The sequence below is a fragment of the Neurospora tetrasperma genome (assembly GCF_000213175.1).
Source record: "Neurospora tetrasperma FGSC 2508 unplaced genomic scaffold NEUTE1scaffold_4, whole genome shotgun sequence".
Lineage (NCBI taxonomy): Eukaryota > Fungi > Ascomycota > Sordariomycetes > Sordariales > Sordariaceae > Neurospora > Neurospora tetrasperma.
In genome coordinates this window covers 633,626-656,730 of record NW_009799102.1, presented here as the reverse complement: position 1 = coordinate 656,730, position 23,105 = coordinate 633,626, and the positions used below count along the sequence as shown (strand labels likewise).

Here is a 23,105-nt window from a genome sequence, read left to right as displayed (position 1 = left end):
TATTGTCTGACAAACAAATGAGCAGCTGAATGTTCAGTGAATGCGATTGGTTCTTATTTTGAAGTTGATTGGATGCCTGTCAAGAATCGTCGGGATAGGCAGAAAGGGGACAAATGACGGATGATGCCCTTGATCGTGTGAGATAGACCGGTTAGAGAGCAAGTAGAACATTTCCAGAAGAAAATCGTCACCACCTAAAACCCCGGTGCCGTATCTGCGTTGGTGATGTCTTCAGGACTGCCTACTGATTCCAACCACCAAAAGACATACCAAAAGAAACAGCAAAAAAACAAGAACAGCACAATATGAGCAACGCACAACCGCGATATAAAACAAAGAAAAAGTAAAAACAGAAAAAAAAGTTGCGCCAAGAGGGAATCGAACCCCCACCTCATCCTTGGAAGGGATGAATCCTAGCCGTTAGACCATTGGCGCTTATTGTTGAATAATACTACATAATCTGTCACTATATTCATACTTCAAATTCTTGGCGCTGCATGGGTCCCCCAAAACTCCATTCATTTTCCCCTTTTGAAAGAGAACATCGACGACGATGCATTTGTCGGTACCATTCCCTGAAAGGATTTTGGGGAATTGCCCAATTAAATTATCACAGCCCCTTTAAGAGAGACTGATGCGCAGGCATCGATGCCTTAGCGGATGTCTCACCGATCCTTCCTGACTCCTGAGTTCTGGGGCTGTCGTCGTATGGCGCTCACCACGCCGATTCGTTCAGGTTCATCAAGGCTTTACACAACACCAAGCTGTACTCGATCAAGTCAAGTCTAGTATAACCATTTCTATTGTATTTCCGCGTGCAAAGACACAATGAAAATGTTTCTGTTATGCTGAGAAACGGCAAGGCACACCGACTCATCACCTCCATGGAGGAACATGGGAAATGTCACCAGAACATCCGTCCCATCAACATCCCGAGACATAGAGATTTTACTAGATTATTTACCATAATATCACCGATAACGAGCTAAACCCTAGCCACGATTCTTGCAATCAAGTTAATCACGACTTCACAGTTGGTTTGATGTGATTCGTGGCAGGGTGATTCTCTGCGGTAGTCCGCGTTGTCAATGGGACATATTTCGAACAGAGTCTTCATCTGGAAGACATCCGGATCGCAGTAGTGCCTTCGATGACTTTAACCGGCGTGGCGAACCTTGTCCTGATGACCGTTTGTAGGAATTACTCCATCATCGCATCGCCAGTAGTCAAACGTTCGTGAAGCGCGTGAAGCAGATTTCAACCTTGGTTGGTGAATCATCCTCCCATTCACAGCCCCACGAGTAGACCCAAGAATTGGCGAACCTTCGTACTTAAGGCCGCCCCTGGTAGGTTTCTCAAGCTTCCCTTCCTTACCTACCTGCAGCCCACCCAGAAAGCGATATCACCGAACCACGTAATCAAGGGAAAGATGGACCTCCAAACCCCAACACCAGCCGCAGCTCCAACCGACCGTCTCTCCCTCGCCTCCCTCCCCAACGAGATCCTCGACCACATCTTCTCTCTCCTCCCCGTCCCCACCGCCCGCCTCTGCCGTCTCCTCTCCCACCGCTTCCTCCCCAGCAGCACCCGCGCCTCCTTCCCCGTCCTCGTCGTCTCTCCCCTCCTCAGCGACGCCCACCACCTCCAGCTGCTCGCCAACTCCCCCGCCATTTCGCCCTGTTTGCGTTCCATCTACTACATAACCGACACCCTCGCCTCGCCACGCTGGCGACGTCTCGAGTCTTCTTCCACTCTAGACGAGGAAATCGCGCCTGAGGACTTCACCTGGTCCCCAACCGACCACCCGAGGAACTGGCTCCCGCACTACGTCCACCACCCACAAGGCTCAGGCCGCATCGACCTCCTCTCTGCAGAATGGTACCAACACCGCTACCGCCCGCTGATAAGCCACCACCGGCGCTCAGCAGACCAAATCGCCCTCGATCGGCAGCGGTACGAGGACCTCCTACTAGACCAAGCCCAGTTTTTGGCCGAGGACCACTCGCCCAACCGCGACTACGACGGCATCGTCATGTGCTGGGAACAGTTCCCTGCGCTGGAACACATCACCATTGAGGCGTGCAGGGAGCTGAGTCTCGCTGCGCCGCTGAATTCCGTGGCGCTGCATAGCGATCGGAACCCGTTCCGGTACGCGCCGTGGCGGACGGCGTTTCCGAGCATTTCCACGCCCGAGACGGAGGAGCGGGTGTTGCGGTCGTTGGTGCGGTACTTGGAGATCCAGTCGGTGGTGGGAAAGGGAAAGGCGCAAAGGTTGAAGACGCTGCGGATAAAGAACCTGTCGTGGTGCGTGTTGGATGATCCGGGGATTTTCTTCTCGCCGATTGTTGAAGGGGCGCTGGCGAACTTGACGACGCTGGAGATCCAGATTCGTCATGGGAATCCGATTCACATGGCTGCGAAAGAGTGTATCCCGCCCATGAGCCAGGCGAGGCTTTCCCATGTTATGTCGTCAGGGAATGTTCGCGCATTCTTGAAATCGCTGACGAACTTGCGACACCTGACGTTTGAAAGGGATAGGATTTGGTACCGCGAGGAGCACATGATTCCAGAAGGTGATGGATATAGGTGGTCGCTGGGGGACATCATCGATCCGGAATCCCGGTGGCCACACTTGCAGTCCTTGTCGCTGTCACACTTCAACGATTGTGAGAGGGAGGATATCGAACAGATCATGGACAACCATGCCGACACGCTTTGGAAGGTGTCGTTGGGAGACGCTAATCTCAGGACAACGTTGTGGGTGAATCTGGTGGATTACTTTTACCAGGAGAATCAGAGGCGGATTGCAGGATATGACGGCAAACCCCTGTACCATCTGGAGCTATGGGGTTGCCTCAGAGGTACCAGAGAAAAGGACATCACGGGGCAGCAGCAGCCTGGTACTCCAGATCACACAGGAGAGAGAGAAAAGTGGGCTTTCTGGCGTGGGGACCCGCATAGCTGGGAACTAGCGAGGTATGTGTATGGGATTGAGTTCCAGGAGTCGAAGTTCGCATGGGAACATAGAGCACTCTACGCTCGTATAATCGTCGGCGAGCGCGAGGAGGGACTCGGAGGGCTAGAAAATTGAAAACCAGCCAAAAGTGGAAAGAGTTTGGCGCAGAAGGGAATTAGAGAAATCGGCACGTTGTCATAACCGAAGGAAATTGAGGAAAGCCGTGGAGGTAGTTGACAAGTAAAGACTTTGGGGTTTGGTAAGTGAGGGATTGCCGCAGCGGTAGGCTTCGTGATCTTGTAGCCTATCCAGTCAGCAGAATGACTATCAATGGCAATGGGCGTTGAACATCGTTGCTCTCCGACAATGTAGATGTGAATTAGTTGAGTTACTTGCCCAAATCCCCCCTCGAAGATTCTTTGAGGTCGGTTAGGCATTACCCAAATATCATCGCCGGAAAGTATCCCGAGACACGGAGCCAACCCCTACCTATGGAAGAGACCTCAAACGCAGCTAGATCGATCGCCATGTGGGATGACGTGCCTTGACCATTTTGAAAGATCTCACTGACTTACTACTTAATGAAAATCGTCTCGCCTCCAGCCCGGGTTGAACTCGGGCCCGACAGAACCTCGACACTTGACTTCCTTGGCAGAGCTTCCCTGATGGAGTGAGTGACCAGTCATTCCATGTCCCTACCCCATCCCTCCTCTTTATTGCGTCCCACTGCCGTGGATTTTTGACTTATCATCAATGCTCCGAAAATGCCAAGTTTTTTTTAAAGTTTTCCGTACAGGATCTGGGGTCGAGAAAATTTAGACGGCAATCATTGGGGTTGGGAATTCCGCTTAAACTCCAACTTTCAAATTTCCACTTCACACCTTGGCATTCCACCCTCCGCAACCCGATATAGAGCAAACCAGAGCACTGTTCATGCGGCCTCCGGAATGGCTTTCATCCTGGAAACGCATTGTACAGTAATAAACTCGTCCCCATCTCAGAGGAATTTCGCTTCCGTGCCGAAGGGATACGGGAGACGAACGATGATCCGGCTGACTCCGTGGCGTATTCTAATGGTTGTGCCAGCCGCGTCTATTGAAAGACGGAATGACTGTAACGGCGCTGTGCTTTCTAGATTATGCACTTCAGTATTTTTGAGTTCAACTTGGCTTGATGTCTTGCGTTAGTATTGAGTGCCAAGGAGAAGTGGTGCTATATGAAACCAGAGAGCCCTTCATTACCTGATCTCACTCTGGCTTGCGTTTTTTTGGTCAGGGCTTGGCTGAGAGAGACTGCGTGACGGCCATGGTTGTCATGAGTGGTCGACCGTGAGACTTGTTTGAACCCCTGGACCCTTGGACCCCTTCACCCGGTAACAAGGTTGCCATCAGGTACACACTCACTGCCCTTTTTGGGTTGCGTAGCATCGTACCTGCATCGGAGACTAAAAAAATTCTAAAAGCCCCTTCTAGGCCTCTTGAAGAAACGGTCTCCACGCCAAATTGTTCTGTGCAACTCGGTGCTCGGTTCGACCCCGGTCGTCATCTTCTGCATGCCTAGGTTTGCTTCACAAATCGTAATGTGGCTTCCGCTTGAATGGATGTCCTTGAATGGGAATTGCGCCTCGGATTACCGTATAAGCACCATCACGCTGTCATGGTGCCTGTCTCCGACTTTTCCGTCAGTCTCTACTCCTGCAATTTGACTCGATATCATCCATTGGAGGAGAGGTAAAACAACAAACTCACTGACAGTAGGTAGTCACCAGTCTAAATGCCTGGTGCTGGAGGCCCCTTGGCCGATCACGTACCCCTGACAGCTGATCTTGCAGCTAAGGATCCCCATGGTGAACATGGCTGCCACGCCGCGCTAGCCACTTCGAAAAGAACGTTGGTCCAGTCCAGTGTAGCACTCCACCGCCGTTGATGAAAGATTGCCAGATCGGACATGCAGGGATTGACATGTTGAGGCTTTTCATGCCTCTTCTTTTTCTGCTGTAATTTAACAAAGTTTGCGCCCAATAGTTCCCGTGCTAGTGTAAGACTTTGTTGATGATCACCCATGATCATCAATTTGCGCAGACCGCAAGACTCTTTCGTATCAGGACACGACAGGCCTCGACTTTGAACCTGGGGAACCCTGACTTGCCAGCGCCTATCTAGGCGTCGTTTCGGCTAAGGTTGTTTGCTTGAGGCTCCATCCAGGTTGAACCATCACAACCCCAGTCCAAATACCTGACTTTCTTGCACACCGCGAATCCGATTTATTGCGCGTTCCAAGCGATCAAGCCACCCAGGCCTTTCAGAAGGACCGAATCGACGGAAGCATAGTTGCGTCGTCATGAAGCCAAGCTTTGCACCTCAGCTAGGTGGATAGTAGGAACATGAGCATGGCGTGATGGTAACTGACTCGAGAGCAGGCGAGCGCGGTTGAGCTAGCCATAAAGAGTGCGCGTCCGAACAGATGGAGGGGGCTCATATTTTGTCTGAAATTTTACTTTCTTGGCCATACCCTGCTTTGGGAGTGATGGTCAAGACTCAAGAGAGGCAACAGTGAAGAAAAAGCTGCCCGAATTGGTTTGGGTCTTGTGTGCAGCAAGTGCGGGACCCTTAATATGCTAAGCAAGCTGGGGTGTCCTGGCTTAAGCAATTCCCATCCTTTTGCGTATAGGGCATAAGATGGCCATAGAACCCGCATTTTCGAGCACGTTCCCACTGGACTTGAGCTTAGTTGTTGCTGTCCAAGAGTCGCATATGCCGATCCGTTCTTGGTGACAAGTGCAAAGAACAACGATAATAAGGACGGCAGCCGTTCTTTCACGAGGACCGATATAACTCGGCGTGCCCGCCCTTGAACGGTGTCCGGCATCCGAAGCCGTGAGCCCAGGACGCCATGTCCGGCACTACCAGCACCGACCCGAGGATAACGGCGGCGATCGAGGCTGGGCGAATCCCGAAAGGAATCAGCATTGCCTGGTTAGAGCAATCCCGAGACAAACCCGCGACTGGCGCCATTATCTTTGTCACCTTGCTGACGGGCGTCTTTGTGCTATGCCGAATCGCTTCAAGAGCCTTTGTATTGAGGCGAACCGGACTTGATGACTGGTTAGCGCTACTGGGTCTGGTGAGTGCCTCTACCACTCACGCTCTTGACAGCAGGAAGACCCTGACCCTTTACCATTCATTCAGGCCCTTCTTATAGCGTTTGTGGTGCTGGATATCCAATCGATCGACATTGGATCGGGGCGGCACTATGATTATATCATATACGTGCTGACGCCGGAGGAGGTGAACCGCAGTGAGATTGTCGACTTTGCGGCACACATTGTCTACACGGTTGCGCTGCTGATCTGCCGTGTATCGGGCTTGACCTTTTACCACCGCATCTGCAGCATCCACCGCGGGTTCCGACTGGCGATTCAGGTCCTGATGGGCGTCCTGGTGGCGGGCTTCCTGCCGCAGCTGTTCCTCATCATTTTCCATTGTACTCCGGTGACGGGACTGTGGCCATACACGCAGACCAACAACTGGCAGGAGGGCGTCGAGGACTACGAGTGCTTGCCATGGGGTCTCGTGTACAGTGTCAACTCGGCCGTGTCGCTGTTTTGCGACTTTTTGCTGTTTGGCATCCCGTTGGCCATGATCCGGATGCTTGATCTGCCGCGCAAGCGGAGACTGCAGCTGGCGTGCATTTTGCTGCCTGGCGTCTTGTAAGTCGAGCACCTGCCTGTTGGGACAGGAGTTATGAAGGTTGACTGACAATGGACAGGGTTACCTGCATCTCGATTGCTCGTTTGGTGCTGGTCATCGAAGGTCAGTGGAACAAGGACATGTCATGGACGTACAACGCCTTGTTGGCGGTCGAGGTATCCGAGATTGGCGCGACCTTGATCTCCTTGTCGATTCCCGGAATCAAGCCCATGTGGGACAAGTACATCAGGAGAAGGGGCCACGATTCCAGTTCTGGGGGACGTTCGGGGCACTCGACCAAGGGCGGCGGCACCAAGGGCACATCGATAACGCTGAACAATCTCAGCCTGCGGCCCCAGCACCTCAACAAGCTGGGTTCCACCAGCGACTGCACGTACAACGACACCAAGAGCCGCAACCGAGACAAGGACGACGACGACGGGACGGCCAGCACCGAAGGCATCATGGTGCGGGTAGATTTTGATATGACGACGGAGAGCGAGACGAACTCACAGTACCGGCGGTCCAAGGCCATCGAAGCGCAAGTAGTTTGATGAGAAGGTTGAATGGATGTGGATGTGGATTTGTTTACTTTTTTAATGGGAACTGGTGATGGTGGGAGGCCGGGCTGGATGGAGGGATGGAGTTCAGGTTGCTTGACGGGGTTTCGTTATGTTTTGCGAACAATGAGGTTCTAGTCTAGTATTTTAGCGGCAGTGGGAGCACGGGCCATGACCAGAGCTGTTAGTGCCCCCTCACCAACCCTGCTGTCCACGCCGCCGGGGAAACAGGACAGGGACAGCTCATCTAACGCAACCCACTACAACCACACAGCTCCACTGCAACTACAGGGGAGAATGCACCATTCCTCCAAGTATGCCAGCTAGAAATCGGACATTGTCGCTTTTACGGTCTTGGCACTCATATAGGTCACTTCTCTTGAGAACGAATCTCTCAAGACAACCTCAAACAACATGAAGCATCACATCAACTTGTCCATCTGTCATCTCCATATCTTCGACTACTATTGATGTTCATGGTATGCCATACCGTGCTTCCCGCCACTGGAGTCACTGGACACCGCCGGACGCGACAGCACTCTTTCTGTTTGTTTGTTTACACATCAACAGCTTCATCGTGATGCCTGGCCTCAAGAGTTGGCTAGCCGTCGCCACGGCGATTGGCATATGCCTGGGCGCTTCCCTCTCGACCCCTGCCACCAAGGACATCAAGCTCCTCAAGGAGAACTGCCCTCCTAACGACGTCCTCTTCCCTGTCCTTCCCTGCGGCACCTTCAAGCTCGAGGAGGCCACCATCGATGACATGCAGGCTGCCATGAACAATGGCACCCTCACCTCGGTTCAGCTTGTCGGTTGCTATGTCCTCCGTACTTTCCAGACCGATCTCTACATCAACTCCCTCCTTCAGTACAACCCTGATGCTCTGTCCATCGCTGCCCAGATGGACGCTGAGCGTGCCGCCGCCAAGATCCGCGGTCCTCTCCATGGTATCCCCTTCACCGTCAAGGATAACATTGCCACCAAGGATCAGCTCGAGACCACTGCTGGCTCATGGGCTCTTGTCGGTAGCCTCGTCCCCCGTGATGCCCACGTTGTCGCCAAGCTCCGTGAGGCCGGTGCCGTTCTCTTCGGCAAGGCTACCCTCTCCGAGTGGGCCGATATGCGCAGCAACAACTACTCCGAGGGTTACTCTGCCCGCGGTGGTCAGTGCCGCTCTGCTTACAACCTGACCGTCAACCCTGGCGGTTCCTCCTCCGGTAGCGCCGTTGGTGTCGCTGCCAACGCCATCGCCTTCTCCCTCGGTACCGAGACCGACGGATCCGTCATCAACCCGGCTATGCGCAACAACATGGTCGGCCTCAAGCCCACCGTCGGTCTTACTTCCCGTGCTGGTGTCATTCCCGAGAGCGAGCACCAAGATACCGTTGGTACGTTTGGTCGTACAGTTCGTGATGCCGTCTATGCTCTTGATGCCATCTACGGCATCGATCAGCGGGACGAGTACACCCTTGCCCAGGAAGGCAAGACTCCCGAGGACGGCTACGCATCCTACCTCGCCACCAAAGCTGCCCTCAAGGACGCCGTCTTTGGTATTCCCTGGAACAGCTTCTGGCGTTACGCCGATCCCGAGCAGGTTCGCCAGTTGACGGCTCTCATCAAGCTCATCGAGGATGCTGGCGCCACCATCATCAACGGCACCGAGATTACCGACCACGAGAGAATCGTCAGCCCCTACGGCTGGGACTGGGACTATGGCACCAACCGCGGCTACCCCAACGAGTCCGAGTACACCGTCGTCAAGGTTGACTTCTACAACAACATCAAGACGTACCTCTCCGAGCTCGAGAACACAAACATTCGTTCTCTCGAGGATATCGTCCAGTTCAACTACGACAACGATGACACCGAGGGTGGCCGTCCCTGGCCCCTTGGTCATCCCGCCTTCTACTCTGGTCAGGATGGCTTCCTCGCCTCACTCGCCACCAAGGGTATCAAGGATGAGACCTACTACCAGGCCCTCAACTTCACCCAGTCGTCCACCCGCAACGGCATCGATGACGCTCTGACCTACAAGGCCAGGAAGATCTCGGGTCTCCTTGTTCCTCCTGATGTCGCTCAGGCTCCCCAGATTGCTGCCCAGGCCGGCTACCCTATGATCACCCTTCCCGCCGGTATTCACTCCGTCAGTGGCATGGGCATCGGTCTCGGCATCATGCAGACTGCCTATGGTGAGCCGGAGCTCGTCAAGTGGGGTTCTGCCATTGAGGACCTCCAGAAGTCTACCAATACCCCTTACAAGCGCAGCCTTCCTCAATGGAGAGATTGCCTCAAGAGGAACATTCCCGTTTATACTGTTTACGAGGGTTCTGACTGAACAATTTGTGTCTTGTTATCTTTTTCGTCGCCACGTTTTCTTTTTTTCTTTTTTCTTTTTTTTTTTTTTTTAGTTACCGCCCTCCTCAAGCCCGTACTTCTAACCTGTCGGTTAACTACACCTTCATCTAATTCCAACCACGAAAGTCAAGGTACGTCACGGTTACACAGCTGAGGTCCCAGACATTGATGGATCATATTGCTCGCTGATAGCTTAGGTTTGTTCCAACGCAGAGATAGGTAGCCATCAAAATCAACATCATCCGACCCATCTCATCGTACCTCCATAACCAAGTTTTGCTCGTCACAGCTCGACTATGTGAACAGCAAGTCTTAGTTAATGTTTATTCATCCTAACCCCCCCTCTTCCAAGTTATAGTATCAGTGGTTACCTACAGTGGGTGGTGTAGCACATCTCATCGCTGCTTGGTCTGATGGGAAGGACTTTTTCTTTTCAGCACAGTTTCAATACTGGTTTGATTGTTAGCGTGTGTGGACTTCTTCCGACTTTGAATACATAGGGGAGGAATGCGTGTGCGATCCAGAGGTACATGATTGGTCCCAAATCGTTGGTTGGGTAGAGAGAGAGTTTCATAACAGCCTTTCTCATTATTTTAAGAGACAATACCCAAAAGGGAAACACTTTCAGTGCTTTTCTAGGGCTTGCATCGCCAAAAATCCACTAAACCAAGTTTGAGAAGGTAAAGTGTCAATCGAAGTAATCATACCATGCCAACAATTGAACCAGTGTTGGGGTGTGTTTCTGAGAATCCGGTGGTAACTTTGAGAAACTCCTCTATATAACTCCTTGCTGGAAACATTTATATCACATACGACCATACCCACTGGAAAACTCGGGATCCCGTCCGCTCTCCCATAGATAAGCCAGTGAGGGCCAGACTAGTAGTTGGGTCGGTGACGACCAGCGAATCCCTGGTGTTGTATGTTTTTTTCTTTTTCTTTTCCCTTTCTTTCTTTTCTCTCTCTTTCCCTTTTTAACGTCCGCTTGTTCTTATCCCCTTTCTCTCCTTTTTTTCTCTTTTATCTTTTCTTTGCATGCACACACAACCAACAGGGGGGTCGTAATGTAACGCACCATAGTGGCTACTATTAGAACTAACTAATTGTTTTATTGTACGTAGAGTATTTTCAATTGACCAAGGTTCTGCACAATTTTGTTGTTGAGTTTAGGTAGGTACGTGTGAGAATAAAGGAAAAAAGGTTATATGAGTAACGGAAACAACTCCCACCACTTTGTTTATAATTCGTGGTGGTTTTCTTTTCTTTTCTTTTTTTTCTTCTTCTTCTTTTTTCTTAAGACTGACGAGTTACTAGTTCATTCGTCCATCACTTCACAAACCCCATACTTTGTCCTAGCAAGCCTCATCCACTCTAATGAAAGAATTTTTTTCCCCAGAAGTTCTCTTGCTCCTAACTTGAAACTACCTACTGTTGCTGGTACCGCGCTGCTCAAGCGAACTTGGACATAAAAAGCGGACTTAAGAGACATATCAAGTGAAGGGTTTCGGGGAAAATGTTGTTAAATAGGTAGATGCAGTGGTCAGTCAGGTTACCTAGTATGATGTGCAAGACTGGTAAGTCTACTGTACTGCTGCTGTGTGATGAAGCTACGATGGTATTTAGTTGGGATGGATGGGTTGTTCATTTTGATGGCTAAGGTATATCTGCTTTAGGAGTTTGAGTGCTGGATGTCTGGTTAGGACGCTGTGTGTGTGGTGTTCACAGTCTGCAACGGGCAGTCAGACTACATACGTAGGGACTCCAAAAGGTAAAGAAAGACATCTTAATCGATACGTCACATCAGATTTTAGGGCTGAAGTTGTCTCAGATTACATCGGTCGGTTTCAGATCCGATTGAAGCAAATGCATCAACACCAATCAAACACATTTTCTTACAGCTAGAGGTAGTCAAGACAAGTAAGTCATGACAACAGCAAATGAAAATAAGACTGGCTTGCCAATTAATGTCTGTATTTTGATAATGGCAGCGGATCTATATCTGTATCTGTTTTGTCTATAACTTCTTCCAACTCATTCCTCATTCCCCACAACTTCCATTAACATTTCTTCTTTCTATGATACCCCAACATCTCCATCTCATCCCCATACTACTACTACTACTCGAGTGTCGCTAGCTAGATAGCTCTAGGCTAGGCTAGGCTAGGCTGACAGCGCCAAGGAAGGAAATCCGCTTAAGCAGAAACGGTGCCAGTGACAGTGAAGTCGGTCTTGTCGCAAACAATGTGACGCTCGGAGTAGTTCTGGCCAATGGTCCAGTTGGGGTTGGGGCCAGTGGACTCGTCGGTGCAGGTGGTCTTGACGATGGTGGAGCCAGTAGCGGTGATACTTTTTTTTTTTGGTGTTCATGTTAGTCTCTTTCTCTAGTTGTCTCCTTCTGGTGATTACAGGTAGGGTTGACTTACGACTTGTTGTCAGGGGCATAAAGGGTCTCGCGCACGGTAACCTTGCCATCCTCACGGTTGTACTTGAAGCTGGCCCAGCTCTCGGTGCCCTCAACAGCGCCCTTGGGAGCAGAGCAGGGGTAGAAGTCGTTGAAGTCGTAGAAGAAGTCGGGAATCTGGCTGGACTGGGCGCCGCAGCTGTAGACGGCGCCGGTCTTCTCGGAGGTCAAGGAGAAGCTGACATGGCCGTAGCTGTTCTGGTGGGCAGGGGTGGTGAAGACGTAGTCGGCGTGGAAGTCAAAGTCCTTGACATCCCAGGTGAGGCTGGTGGTGGCGTTGGTGGGGGCAGCGGTGGCGGTGGCAGCGAGGGCCAGGGCAGCAGCGGCGCGGGTGAAGTTGACCATTTTGAATGAGTTTGGTGGGGGTTGGTTGGTTGGTTGGTTGGTTGGTTGGTTGGTTGGTTGGTTGGTTGGTTGGTTGGTTGGTTGGTGGTGATTAGAGATTAAGGTTTAGATTGAAGTGTTGGATTGTTGATTGTGATGCTGGATGAGATGGTTGAGAGGCAAGACAGAGAGAGATTCTCGAGATCTTATACTCCAAGATCTTGTGAACAGGTTCATACGAACGGACGTTGGATTACGAGCTGGCGTCCCGGTCGACCTGGGCTACTGATGGTGATCATCACGGTATCCGCCGGATCCTCCTTCGATGCCGTTGTAGCCGTACCTGCTGGCTGTTACGTTACTCGTTTGCTGGCCAGTTGACGTTCAAAAGTCACCGCCACCGTCTGCCGGCTCGTATTGCCCTGTCGTGGCTTGTGTTGTTTTTGGTGGTCTGTAGACGACCCTGTAGACAGGGTGGGACGTTCAGCATCCACCGGCTTGTGGGGAACCGCCCGCTTGGCATCAATTAAACAAGGAGAAGCATGGAGGAGTCGAGTTGCTGCTGCTGCTGCTGCAGATGGGGATCGAACGATGTTCGAATCCTCAACAGATGGGAACTTTCCTTTCTCTGACGACTGCCAAGCAGGCGGACCATCCATTCTTCTTTCTCGTATCTCCCCTTCCCAGCGGGGTTCACCAAGCAGGTCTGACAGCTCAAGCTAGGCCAAATGTGCCGTAGCTTCAGCTGATCGACGTTTTTTGGTCCCCTAATTGTCCTAGCAGGGAAACTTACGGGCTTCGCGAAACCCCGCGGACGCTGGTCTCGGTAGCAGTGCAGATGGCTAACTCGGCTATGGCCGAGACAAGGGGACCAAGGAGATACTGTACATGGAGACACCGCTACACGTATCACAGTTCACCCCACACTCTTTGCAGAGGACTCTTCCCACTTTCATGATTGCCAGGCGGTGCTGCTGATGAAAATAGCATCCATTTGGCTATTGCCCGCTCTGAATGAAGTAAGTCCTGGTTACAAGTGTGCGGAACACTTTTGATTGTTGTTCTTGAACCTGGCTTGGGGTTGTTTGGAACCAATGGGGGCTCCCAAATGCCTTGTCTTTTCCAAGGTCCGCGGAGGTCGCAAGTCCTGAGCTAACAAACAAACCAGCGCCGATCTGCCAAGTCCACCTTGGGCGCTTATTTCTTCGTGTTACACTGAAGATTGAGCACAACAATGACGTCATCAAAGTAAACAGATGAAGGACTGTTTGGTGGAGGGGTTGAATTCGAGATTGAAAAAAAGAAATGAAAACTTTGATTGATTTCGTTGCTACTGTGTACACAGCAGTCCAACGCCACAGTAACACCATTGATGCCATAAGATCGCCCAAAAACGTGGGGTATCCATCACAGCGAAGGCAATATTGCGGCTGGCACGGCAATGATGGCAGACCTCGACAGCAGCAAGGGCTGTGCGCGATTGCAGAATGCTGTGTCACCCAGAAACCGAACAAGAGAGTCTGGGGTGATCCGTTCCACGAATCAGCGAGTCTCGACTCATCTGCTTGGCAACACTTGTACGAGGCATCGGGATATCGGTTGCACCGGGACCCTGGAGGCTGAGTTGATGCAACGGTGGGGGAGTTCGGGTCGTCGCCAATCAAGAACACCAACGCCTGAAGCGGTGTGATAAGGTGAACTCGAACGATACGAAAGGGAACCTCGTTGTAACGTTGACTGTCGTTTTCCAAATCAGCATGTTCTTCCTAAGGGCCGATTGCGATACGAACTGGCATGAACTGAGAAGACGATATCGGTTTGTCGACTTGTTCTGAGGTTGGGGAACCGAGGCTCGCTGACTTTGGAACATGAAACCTTTCTGGAAATGCCACGACTGGAAACTGACAATGATCGACATCGGGATGTGGAGGTTCTGCTTGTGCCTAGGGTCTACACGAGATCTGAGGGGTGCAACGGCAGCCTGTGATCCGCTTTGGGTGGGTAAGCCAAGACCAGGACGAGGAAAAGGGGACGGTGTGAATAGGAGCATAGCTAGGCATGAACGGGATCTCCTTTTTGTTGAACTGAAGTCGACCTCAGCAAATACCCAACACCTCCTCCATTTCACTTCCGTCGAATGCATTAACAGGACACTCCGACAATTCGCCCGTCCTGAAGGCCCCGACACGCCGGTAAATGGTCGATCCTCCTTTATCACCCTCGTCTTTGGCCGGCACCAAGACCAAACCAGCCTGGAATTGTCGTTTCCAATAATTGCCGACCAGCCCTTCCCACTCCATCAACATGACGAGGACCACTTCGAGCCCATCTGCCGGTGTGTCATCGTCCATGTGCACAATAACGGGCGCCTTATCCTTCCCTGCGACGTACAATCGATCCTGCGGAAAGCCCTGGATATCCAGCTCCGTCTTCACCAAGCCCTTGCACACGCGGCCCTTCAAATCAATTGTGATTCCCCCCTCTTTATCAGGCCTGTACTTGGACTCAAACGAGGGGTTAGGGAATTTAACAAGCTGGGAGAGGTAAGCGACGCTAGTAACCGACTCGACCAAGAACCGCTTGTTCCCATCCCAATGGGCGGGCCGTTGTGTGTTCTTTCCGCTTCTCGCAATGTTCTTCAGCGACGCCTGCACATCAAGTTCCTTGGCGGCCCAAGACCACGAAGGAGCGTTGGAGCCGGAATCCACGTTTTTTCTCTCGCCCAGCTCGCGGGTGAAGCGCCAGAGGAGGTCGAGCGGGTAGAGCTCACGCCAGGTTCCGGTGACGTAGGTGAAGGAGCGGAAGTGCTCAATGGCGCGGGCAATGCCGGCCATGGCGAAGAGACGGTCGGAAGTAAAGGTTAAAGAGGTACCGATGAAGGTCTTGACGATCTTTTCCCAGCAGAGGAAGGAGGGAAATGTGTGCTCGATTAGGTGTTTTTCCCTGTCTTTCTGTTCGTGGGACCCGTCTGTCTGCTGTTCTTCAGCGTTACAAAGTGCTTCAAAGACCGTCTTGGAGGAAAAAGGAGTGTCCCCGGTGGCTCGCAAAGTAGGCTCGGTGAGACGCTGTTGAACTCGAGGGGTGCCAGTCTTGAAGGGCCAAGACTCGGCAAAAGCTTGACGCCGACATTCCCAGAAGAGCTGGGGAGCTCCAAAGTAGACGGCTCGCGATGACAGGACGCTTTCCTGTAAGACCCAGCCTCGCTTGAAAAGAGGAGACTGCTCAACATTCTCTGTGAAAGTAGTTTCAAGGAGCGAGTTGACGGCGTATATGGCGGACTTGTCGTCACACACTTTGATGTGGCATGGGGTGGTCTGCAATGGGTTCCTTGGGGTGTAGCACGCGTCGTTGCCACCGGTCCCTAGTGCAGTGACGTTACAGCGGGAATGGCCGTAGACGTCACTCATGGTAAGTCCTTCTCTTTGCCAGTCCTTCTTGGCTTCTGTCCCACTTTGGATGATGCACAGTGAATCAATCCAAATATATCGGCACCCGAGTTGCTGTGTGATCTTCATGGCATCTCGAAACGTCTTGGACAGCCTGTCATTAAGGGGTATTCTGTCTTGCAACTGGGTCATGTTTTCTGTCTCCAGCTTCAAGTTGTGCGGTTTCGTGGAGATGGACCAGGAATGACTGAGGGTGAGGTAGTGTGCCTTCTTTTGGGCAAGGCCTTCGGCAGCCGATATTACCAGTCGGGGGGCTAGTTTGCCGGGGACTTCTCCCACGTCGATGAGCCGCGTAGGCAGCCAGATGGCAGTAGGGTCCTTTTGCGTGGAGGAATAGCGGCTGCACTCGGGGTGGTTGTCGACGCAGTCTTTCAACCAGTACTGTATGGACTCAAGGACTTGGGGAGCATCCGAGGAGGCAGACAGAAGGGGGTTGAAATCAGGGCCTGCTGGGGAGTATGTATCTGTGGAAAACGAACGTCAGAATCAACCTTGACTTTCCCATCCAGGTAGGCAGGCAGGCAACCAACCACTTTGAACCTTGCGCAGCTGGACAGTAACAAAGTCATCCATAATCCATGCGCCAGAAAAGTCCAGACTCTGGTTGTACCGTTCCTCCAGCCAGCCGTCCAGTCCGGGCAAGTCATGCGGCATATCCTCCTCGATTTCCAGCTCTTGTATCCGGCTTGTTTCCAGCCAGACCGAGGAATGCCCAGCACAGGCGACGACCTGGACGACACCCGTATGCTCCTGGTCCTTGAACCATTCGAAGTATTGGTCCTTCTTGCTGATCAGAGTACAGAGGTGACAGCCGGCAGCGGCGGATGCCTCCAGCTTTTCCAAGCTTTCAGAGTGGAAGAAGCGAAGTTTCTCTTCCTGGCCGGCATCCCCGTCCAATGCCCAAGTGCTGGTGCCCGTCCATGGCTTGAGCCGTGCGAGTCGTTCTTGAAGCCAGTCGGAGTGGATGATGCGAGAACAACGATGGCACAGGACGTGGGGGATGACGCCACCGTCCAAAGTCATATCGGAAGGTCGCTCGCTCGGCTATCGGGATCGCTTCAGTTCGGCAAGAGGGGTTGGTTGCCGTTGTCGTGTGGTCGACCCCGCGCGAGCTGATCCGAGACAAGCCATGTTTGTGGCTGGTGGTTGGGTAGTAGTGCCCAGGCTCTGACGCGCATAAGCCAAAAAGCGCCACGAAAAGCCCGTCAGCGTCGCCGCAGATAAGGGCGTCGAACATGAGTGGTGATGGGTTCCATGGACGGGAGTGGCTTGCCAAGATGTGGTGTTTGTGAGACGTCGCAGGGGTGGCATAACCAAGGATGGGCGACGCGGGACGGCGGTTGTTCCCGTGCGCTAACAAACACTATCAAACGCCTCTCCCGTCAGAGCCTCTTCCCCAGAATGTAGCACAAGTCATGTCTAAAACAACTTCACGGTAACACAAACAAATGAAAAGTTGTGAATTACAGTCTGGCTTTACCAGAATGTGCGGAAGTCTCGTTATTTCTTGATAGTTCACTACAGTCATTTAATCATAATTTGGCCCAACAGCGCTCAAAGGACTGTCCAGTCGTCTCCACTGCATCATCTCCCACAGTGCGGTTATAGCGGACATGTCTGTTAGTGTCGGGTGGAGTCGGATTCACTGCAAAGCCCCTTCAGCTCCCAAGCATCAACACTTTGACATAGGTACCGGCAACAATTTTCAGAAACAATTCAATTGAAAAGCAAAAATCAAAGATGTTGAATGATTATAGGCTGCCTCCGTCTTTACGCTTTTCTTGGTTGTTTTTCCCTCTGCCTGTCGCGCTCTTCGTCCATTGAAGTCCCTTACTCACTTCACCTACTCCTTCTAATTTCCTTTCCGCCCAAAGCACTCAAAATGCCCTCCGCCATTCGCAATCCGTTCCGCTACATACAAGTCAGCTTCGTCCATCAAAGGAACGGAAAGTATGATCTTACTCAAATTCAACGAACTCCACGTATCTCTCTTATGACTCCCCGAATCACAAATACAAGCCAACATATCCCCCGACATCCCCCCTCCGTAAAGCCAGCAATCGCAAAAATCTCTACAAAAGTTGGCCGTCCTGTTCTCACTTTGTCAGCTCCCATCCCATTCCATTAAAAGCTAAATGTGGACTTACCCAGATAAATCCTCCACCTTCCCGTCTTTCTCCTCAAACCACTTGAGTATGCTCTCCTTGGCATCAAACCAGATACACTGGTTCAGATCCAGGTTGGTCTCGCGCCATCCATGCAGTTTCGGGTGGGATGCCTCATGGGAGTCGTCGGTGAGCTTGCAGATGCCGGAGAGGGCGCAGGCTTTGGAGTCGACTTGCCAGTTTACACAGGACTTGCGGAAGGTGTCGATCATGGGTTTTTGGTTGGGGTCGGTGTTGGCGATGGTAGTGGCGGAGATGGTAGGGATGAGGGTGGTGAGAATGTGGGCGAGAGTGGGGGGAAGGAGTGGGAAATGCATTTTGGGTTGTGGTGTTGCAGTGGGTTCGTTCGTCTTCGGTGAGTGCTTGATAGAGTAAGTCGACAATTAAGGGTACACTCGGTGGAAAGTTCGACGGCCTGGGCTTGGCTGGGGTCGGAGGTTATAGCTGTGAGGTTGATTGTCAGGAGTGGACAGCCCGTAGCTGTCGAGGGGAAGGTGTGTCACGATATTGGACTAACTTGGTTGCTTTCACCATGACACGATACATCGATACGTGAAGTAGTGTGGATGAAACTTTTGACATCTCATCGACAGCGGCGATTTTGAAGGAAGTTAGTCACTGCCCTGCGCTGTAGCCCAATCCCTCCACGCGCTGCCCTGGATGTACCGCGAAGATGGTCCTTACTTCAAAGTCTACTTTATTTTGAATTAGAGGCAGAACTCATAACCTTATTTCGCTGATATTTCAGTGGTTTTCATCAGGATGGGCAGTCAGGCCAACAAGTACGCGCTTATGTTTGAAACAATTCAGATGCCTTGATAGAGATTCGAGAATATTTCACGACTGTTGACTACTTTACAATTGCCTGTTCCCCCGCGTCCCTTTCCTCTCGTAATATTACTCATCCCGAGCACTAAGCCTTTCCCAGTCGACTATATTAATTCCACCAACTCGTAGAGATACTGCAGTCAAAATCAAGGATCTAAGGTCCGAGCATTCCAAAGCATCCCAGTCGGCCATCACTATTGAAGATATGTTCGGCTGTAGGGCAAAATCATCATCAGTTTACCGTCAATGTTGTCATGATCAGGGGAGTATGTGGAGATCAGTCCTACTCAGATTGATATACGCAATTCTGGACCAGTCAGACGGCTTCTCATCTTCAAATTTGCACCGCAGGAATGCATTCCACGTCCAATGAGTGTACGCCCCTGGGTCGCACAGGTCATTCGAGGTCATACAATAGTCGTCAATTTCAACCCTAACACGGAGACTTGTCGTCAGTCATAAAGTGAATGGAGGGTGTGTTTCACTACCAGGTGACTTCAGGATGCCAAGACTGACAAGTTTCCCTGTGTGCTATCCATCTTCTTCTCATCCGCCGTGGTGGAATTCGTACACGACGGGGGTATCTTCCACTCCACTCTACCCGTCTTGGTGTTGTAGGCAATGCACTTTGACAGACCCAACGTGGTAGTAAAGTTGCTCTTTCCGTCGGCCCGCCGGCAAACAGCGCTTAAGCCTAAGTGCGGTGTGAACTTGAATGTTTTGTGATCACAACTTTGGTCAAAGTTGCCATCGTCAAAACACGAGGAATTTGAAGCCGCAACAGTGGTGGTGAAAATGAATACGAGAAAGTGAAGGGGTTGCATCTTCGTGGTTATGGCTCCAACAAATGTGTTGGATTGGGAGATGTCGATGATGGTGTCGAGGTGAGTGAAAGGGAGCTTTGGCATGGCATTAAATACATCATCAAAAATCTGTCAACGGGTAAGCACCTGTTGTAGATAATGTACAACACTTTCATTGCAGCAGAAGAGTGTGTCACGGCCTGAACTCGACACAAACAATTTTGAAACAGGAGATCACGAACTACAGAGCAAACTCTGAGTAAACGAGACTCAGCTCAGACTAAACTATGAAATATCAAGAAACGACAAAATATGTTTACAAACCTGAACATCTAGTTTACAGTAGTATTTGCGAAAGGTGTGGAGGATTTCCAACGCCTCTTACCTACCCATAAGTCCGGCGTTGTACTCCGTTGGTAGAGGTAGGCAAGTACCAAAAAGTGGACGTTAATCGTTCCTTCAAAGTTCGGTTGATATGCTTTCCGATCGAGAAGTGTTGGCACATGTAAATGCTCCCGGTTGCCACTAATTGTACATACCTGCCCTGCCCGTTGCCGCTCCTTCCCTACCCAGGTGAAGGCGCGAGGAATGACACTCGGTAAGATTACATCTGACACCACCAACCCCAAGCACTTCCCTTAAGCCACGGAGCGCATGGTTCACACCTGTAATCACAATGACGAGGCATTACTCTAGAACACATACGAGAAGAAGACTCCGTCGGACCGCAACGACATGAGTAGAGGTAAGTACCTACCTACCTAGCTAGTTGTGGCCTTAAAACCGAGGAAAGAGCAGAGAAGCCACCGCTTCAATTTCGTCCTCTTCATCGTCGTCGGTCGGGTCTTCCTCTTCTTCCTCCCAAGCCCTCCTTTGGCATATGAACTCCACCGGCCATTTCTTCGTGGGCTCTTGTACCTCCTTGACCGTCTCCACGGCCTTCTTGTTCATCTTACAGACCTTATCCAACGCCTCCTGGAAGGCGTCATAATTTTTCATCCTTCCATGGTGCCCTTCCCACGTCAGCTTGCCAACCTGGCCCACCCACTTATGACACGCCTGCGCCTCTTCGCGCATCGTTTCTCCATGGTATACCATCCGTCGTCCCTCCTCCTCCATGATCTCCATGGCTCGTTCCCATCTGGCCTGGGCAGCGTAGAAATGCTTCTTTGTGGCATCGAAGCCGTTTACGGCTATGGGCTCGTCATCGTCCCCGTAGGGTCTTTGTTGGAGCTTAGGAAGCTTGTCGAGGATGGGGAAGGCCTCACACAATGGAGACCAGAGAGAAAGTCGGTTGGCGTCGCTCCGATACCAAGACATGGGGCGGTCCTTGGATAAATGGTACGGGCGCTTGAAAGGTCTAGAACGGGGAGGAGGGCCGGTTATCTTTTTGGGCTTCTTCTTCTTCGATGGAGCCGGAGCCGGTGCCGGTGCCGAGGAAGGAGCGGCTAACTCTTGTCGCGATGGCATATTGGACCTTTGTAATCAATGTCCTTGTTACTGCCACTGGATATTGGTACTGGATCGTAGAAGAAAAAAATATTAAAAAAAAGCACAAAATGTTGGCGTGGAGAGGTTTGACTTGTAATCTGCTAACGTGAAAATCGGGCTGTAGCAGGTTGCCCGGTGGCGGTTGGATAAAGGAAGAGAATAGGAGGAAGAGTAATAGGAAGAAATTTGAAGACAGCGGTTTCCTTTTTATGCCTGCTTTTATCCCCCTCCATCACTGCGGGCAAATGCATTTTCTCATGTGAATCGACCAAGTTTGGCTCATAAAATCACGCCACCAGCTGGTCTCAAGCGCTGACGAACCGGGAATGGTGGACATGTGCAGCGATTATGCAGCAGTAGGTAGGTAGTCAACGCGGGGGCAGACCTCACCTCACCCTCGCGGCCTCATTCCTTTTGTTCCTTTCCTTCTCCAGCGACACGATGACCATCCTGCCGGTACGTAGATGTTGTAGAACTCCGGCAATGGACATCATCTAGGCATGCATACCTATGGAATTCACAGTGACTGGTGGCTGTAAATTGGTCTCAGTAATGTAGTCTAGGAGATGGCCTTGGTGATGGTTAAGTCTATGTCCAATCTCGGGCCAGTCGAGAAAAGCTCAGAAAGTACCTATAAGCCATCGCTCATATCTGGGAAGAACCTCATCATCACCAACCCCCAGCACGATCACTCGCTGCTCTGCTCACTCTTCTCCCTCTCCTCAGCAGCACTTGCAAGTCTTCATCCTCCATGTCCCGTCCTCGCCCCACGTCTACGTCCCAACTTGTCCGACCCATCAGTGACGAGCATGGAAAATCTCCCCAAAGTTCACCATCTTGTGCGGCTTCCTCTTCCATCGATGTACTTACGTTCGATTGTCACTTCCCAGGCAGCGAGCGTGCGCCACAACACGTCAAAAAGTTGCTTGACAGCGTTATTGTACCCGTTTTCAGCCTGGCTGGGTGCTTTGCCCCAGAGGGAATCAGGGTAGGTATGTACTGGCCAGCGATCACGATGGCGGAGCTTGGGCAGTTTCTGGCATTTGGCGGAAAGGCCAAAGAATGAAACCAAAGTTCGCATCACGTCAAACTTATCGCATAGGTCGGAGCGAGAGACATAGATATTGTTGGCGTTTGAAGGGCCCGCAGTGCTGGTGCTTCCAGCTCTTCCTCGTGGCACCGAGGCATACATGTATAGCTCTGTGCATCTCTCGGGCTTCAGAGCACAACCTGGTGCAGTAAAGGAATCTGGAGCAAAGCAGTTGGGTCCAAATCGAAGCCCAAATCGGAGTCCAACTCGGGCATTCAGTTTTCGCCATTCAAGTAAGCATCCATCTTACTCGGCGTTGGTTTGTTCCAGATCATATGTAGGTACCTACCTATCAGGATTGGAGCTATAAGAGCGTTTCCTCGCAACCGTTCAAGTTTCACCCAAACCAGGAACAGGTCGCTCATGTCAACGACATAGCGGTAGGTAGGTGAGGTACAGTTTCATCTGGATCCGATGATGTCACATCAGAATCATATCTGAGATCCAGTGTCTCTTTCATGAAACAAATGCTCTTCTTTCGCCGTTTGCTGGCGTTGACATTTGCTCGCTGCGATTGGGGGGGAAAACATCTTGAAGCGGTGTCAACAGGCAGAATGGCCAAAGGTACCTACCTCCATGTCTTAGAGGGGTATGGTATGTATCGTACACTAAAAAACCAGACTAGAGACTACTACTTGTTATGTAAGCGCAAAGACTCACAACAACCCAAAAAGTCTTGGAAGCCGCCGTCGAGTGACACGTCACATACCTTGGTTTTTGAACCTTGAAGAAAGCCTCACTGCAGTGTCGTCTGGAAGAGGTGAAGGTTCGAATGAAAGCGTGTCGTCGTCGACGACGCGTTGGCACCTCACTGAACTCAATTGAAGATTCCCAATCGTGGTGGTTTGTGGTTCGTGCGTCTGCCCCCTCCCCTACCCCCCCTCCCCCCTCCCCTCCCCCCTTTTTTCACTTTCCCTATCCCTTGGGAAACCGATCA

General features: G+C 51.4%; 10 protein-coding genes across 10 annotated transcripts; 3 read left to right on the top strand and 7 right to left on the bottom strand.

Annotated features, from left to right (window-relative positions):
- Window positions 1-1,429: 1,429 nt before the first annotated feature.
- NEUTE1DRAFT_45543 (uncharacterized protein) lies at window positions 1,430-3,091 on the top strand (the record flags this gene model as incomplete). Its single annotated transcript, XM_009853345.1, has 1 exon — window positions 1,430-3,091. One exon carries the CDS (start codon window positions 1,430-1,432, stop codon window positions 3,089-3,091), a length of 1,662 nt encoding a protein of 553 aa, XP_009851647.1.
- Window positions 3,092-5,848: 2,757 nt separating this feature from the next.
- On the top strand, window positions 5,849-7,199 carry NEUTE1DRAFT_44713 (uncharacterized protein; the record flags this gene model as incomplete). The annotated part of the gene is made up of 3 exons (XM_009853306.1): window positions 5,849-6,079; window positions 6,145-6,665; window positions 6,725-7,199. 3 exons carry the CDS (start codon window positions 5,849-5,851, stop codon window positions 7,197-7,199), a joined length of 1,227 nt encoding a protein of 408 aa, XP_009851608.1.
- A 586-nt stretch (window positions 7,200-7,785) lies between these two features.
- On the top strand, window positions 7,786-9,540 carry NEUTE1DRAFT_146945 (uncharacterized protein; the record flags this gene model as incomplete). Its single annotated transcript, XM_009853529.1, has 1 exon — window positions 7,786-9,540. The coding sequence occupies one exon, from the start codon at window positions 7,786-7,788 to the stop codon at window positions 9,538-9,540; it is 1,755 nt and encodes a 584-aa protein (XP_009851831.1).
- A 1,909-nt stretch (window positions 9,541-11,449) lies between these two features.
- On the bottom strand, window positions 11,450-12,508 carry NEUTE1DRAFT_117239 (uncharacterized protein; the record flags this gene model as incomplete). The annotated part of the gene is made up of 2 exons (XM_009853528.1): window positions 11,450-11,906; window positions 11,984-12,508. 2 exons carry the CDS (start codon window positions 12,364-12,366, stop codon window positions 11,753-11,755), a joined length of 537 nt encoding a protein of 178 aa, XP_009851830.1.
- An 807-nt stretch (window positions 12,509-13,315) lies between these two features.
- Window positions 13,316-13,595, bottom strand: NEUTE1DRAFT_117238 (uncharacterized protein; the record flags this gene model as incomplete). The annotated part of the gene is made up of 1 exon (XM_009853527.1): window positions 13,316-13,595. One exon carries the CDS (start codon window positions 13,587-13,589, stop codon window positions 13,344-13,346), a length of 246 nt encoding a protein of 81 aa, XP_009851829.1.
- Window positions 13,596-14,406: 811 nt separating this feature from the next.
- NEUTE1DRAFT_122791 (uncharacterized protein) lies at window positions 14,407-16,841 on the bottom strand (the record flags this gene model as incomplete). The annotated part of the gene is made up of 2 exons (XM_009853526.1): window positions 14,407-16,255; window positions 16,322-16,841. 2 exons carry the CDS (start codon window positions 16,812-16,814, stop codon window positions 14,442-14,444), a joined length of 2,307 nt encoding a protein of 768 aa, XP_009851828.1.
- An 802-nt stretch (window positions 16,842-17,643) lies between these two features.
- Window positions 17,644-18,273, bottom strand: NEUTE1DRAFT_101482 (uncharacterized protein; the record flags this gene model as incomplete). The annotated part of the gene is made up of 3 exons (XM_009853525.1): window positions 17,644-17,702; window positions 17,754-17,788; window positions 17,939-18,273. 3 exons carry the CDS (start codon window positions 18,271-18,273, stop codon window positions 17,644-17,646), a joined length of 429 nt encoding a protein of 142 aa, XP_009851827.1.
- A 1,008-nt stretch (window positions 18,274-19,281) lies between these two features.
- NEUTE1DRAFT_45909 (uncharacterized protein) lies at window positions 19,282-19,608 on the bottom strand (the record flags this gene model as incomplete). Its single annotated transcript, XM_009853361.1, has 1 exon — window positions 19,282-19,608. The coding sequence occupies one exon, from the start codon at window positions 19,606-19,608 to the stop codon at window positions 19,282-19,284; it is 327 nt and encodes a 108-aa protein (XP_009851663.1).
- A 740-nt stretch (window positions 19,609-20,348) lies between these two features.
- Window positions 20,349-21,220, bottom strand: NEUTE1DRAFT_122790 (uncharacterized protein; the record flags this gene model as incomplete). The annotated part of the gene is made up of 2 exons (XM_009853524.1): window positions 20,349-20,438; window positions 20,479-21,220. 2 exons carry the CDS (start codon window positions 21,055-21,057, stop codon window positions 20,349-20,351), a joined length of 669 nt encoding a protein of 222 aa, XP_009851826.1.
- A 352-nt stretch (window positions 21,221-21,572) lies between these two features.
- NEUTE1DRAFT_110759 (uncharacterized protein) lies at window positions 21,573-22,270 on the bottom strand (the record flags this gene model as incomplete). Its single annotated transcript, XM_009853523.1, has 2 exons — window positions 21,573-21,649; window positions 21,949-22,270. 2 exons carry the CDS (start codon window positions 22,268-22,270, stop codon window positions 21,573-21,575), a joined length of 399 nt encoding a protein of 132 aa, XP_009851825.1.
- Between the last annotated feature and the right edge of the window lie 835 nt (window positions 22,271-23,105).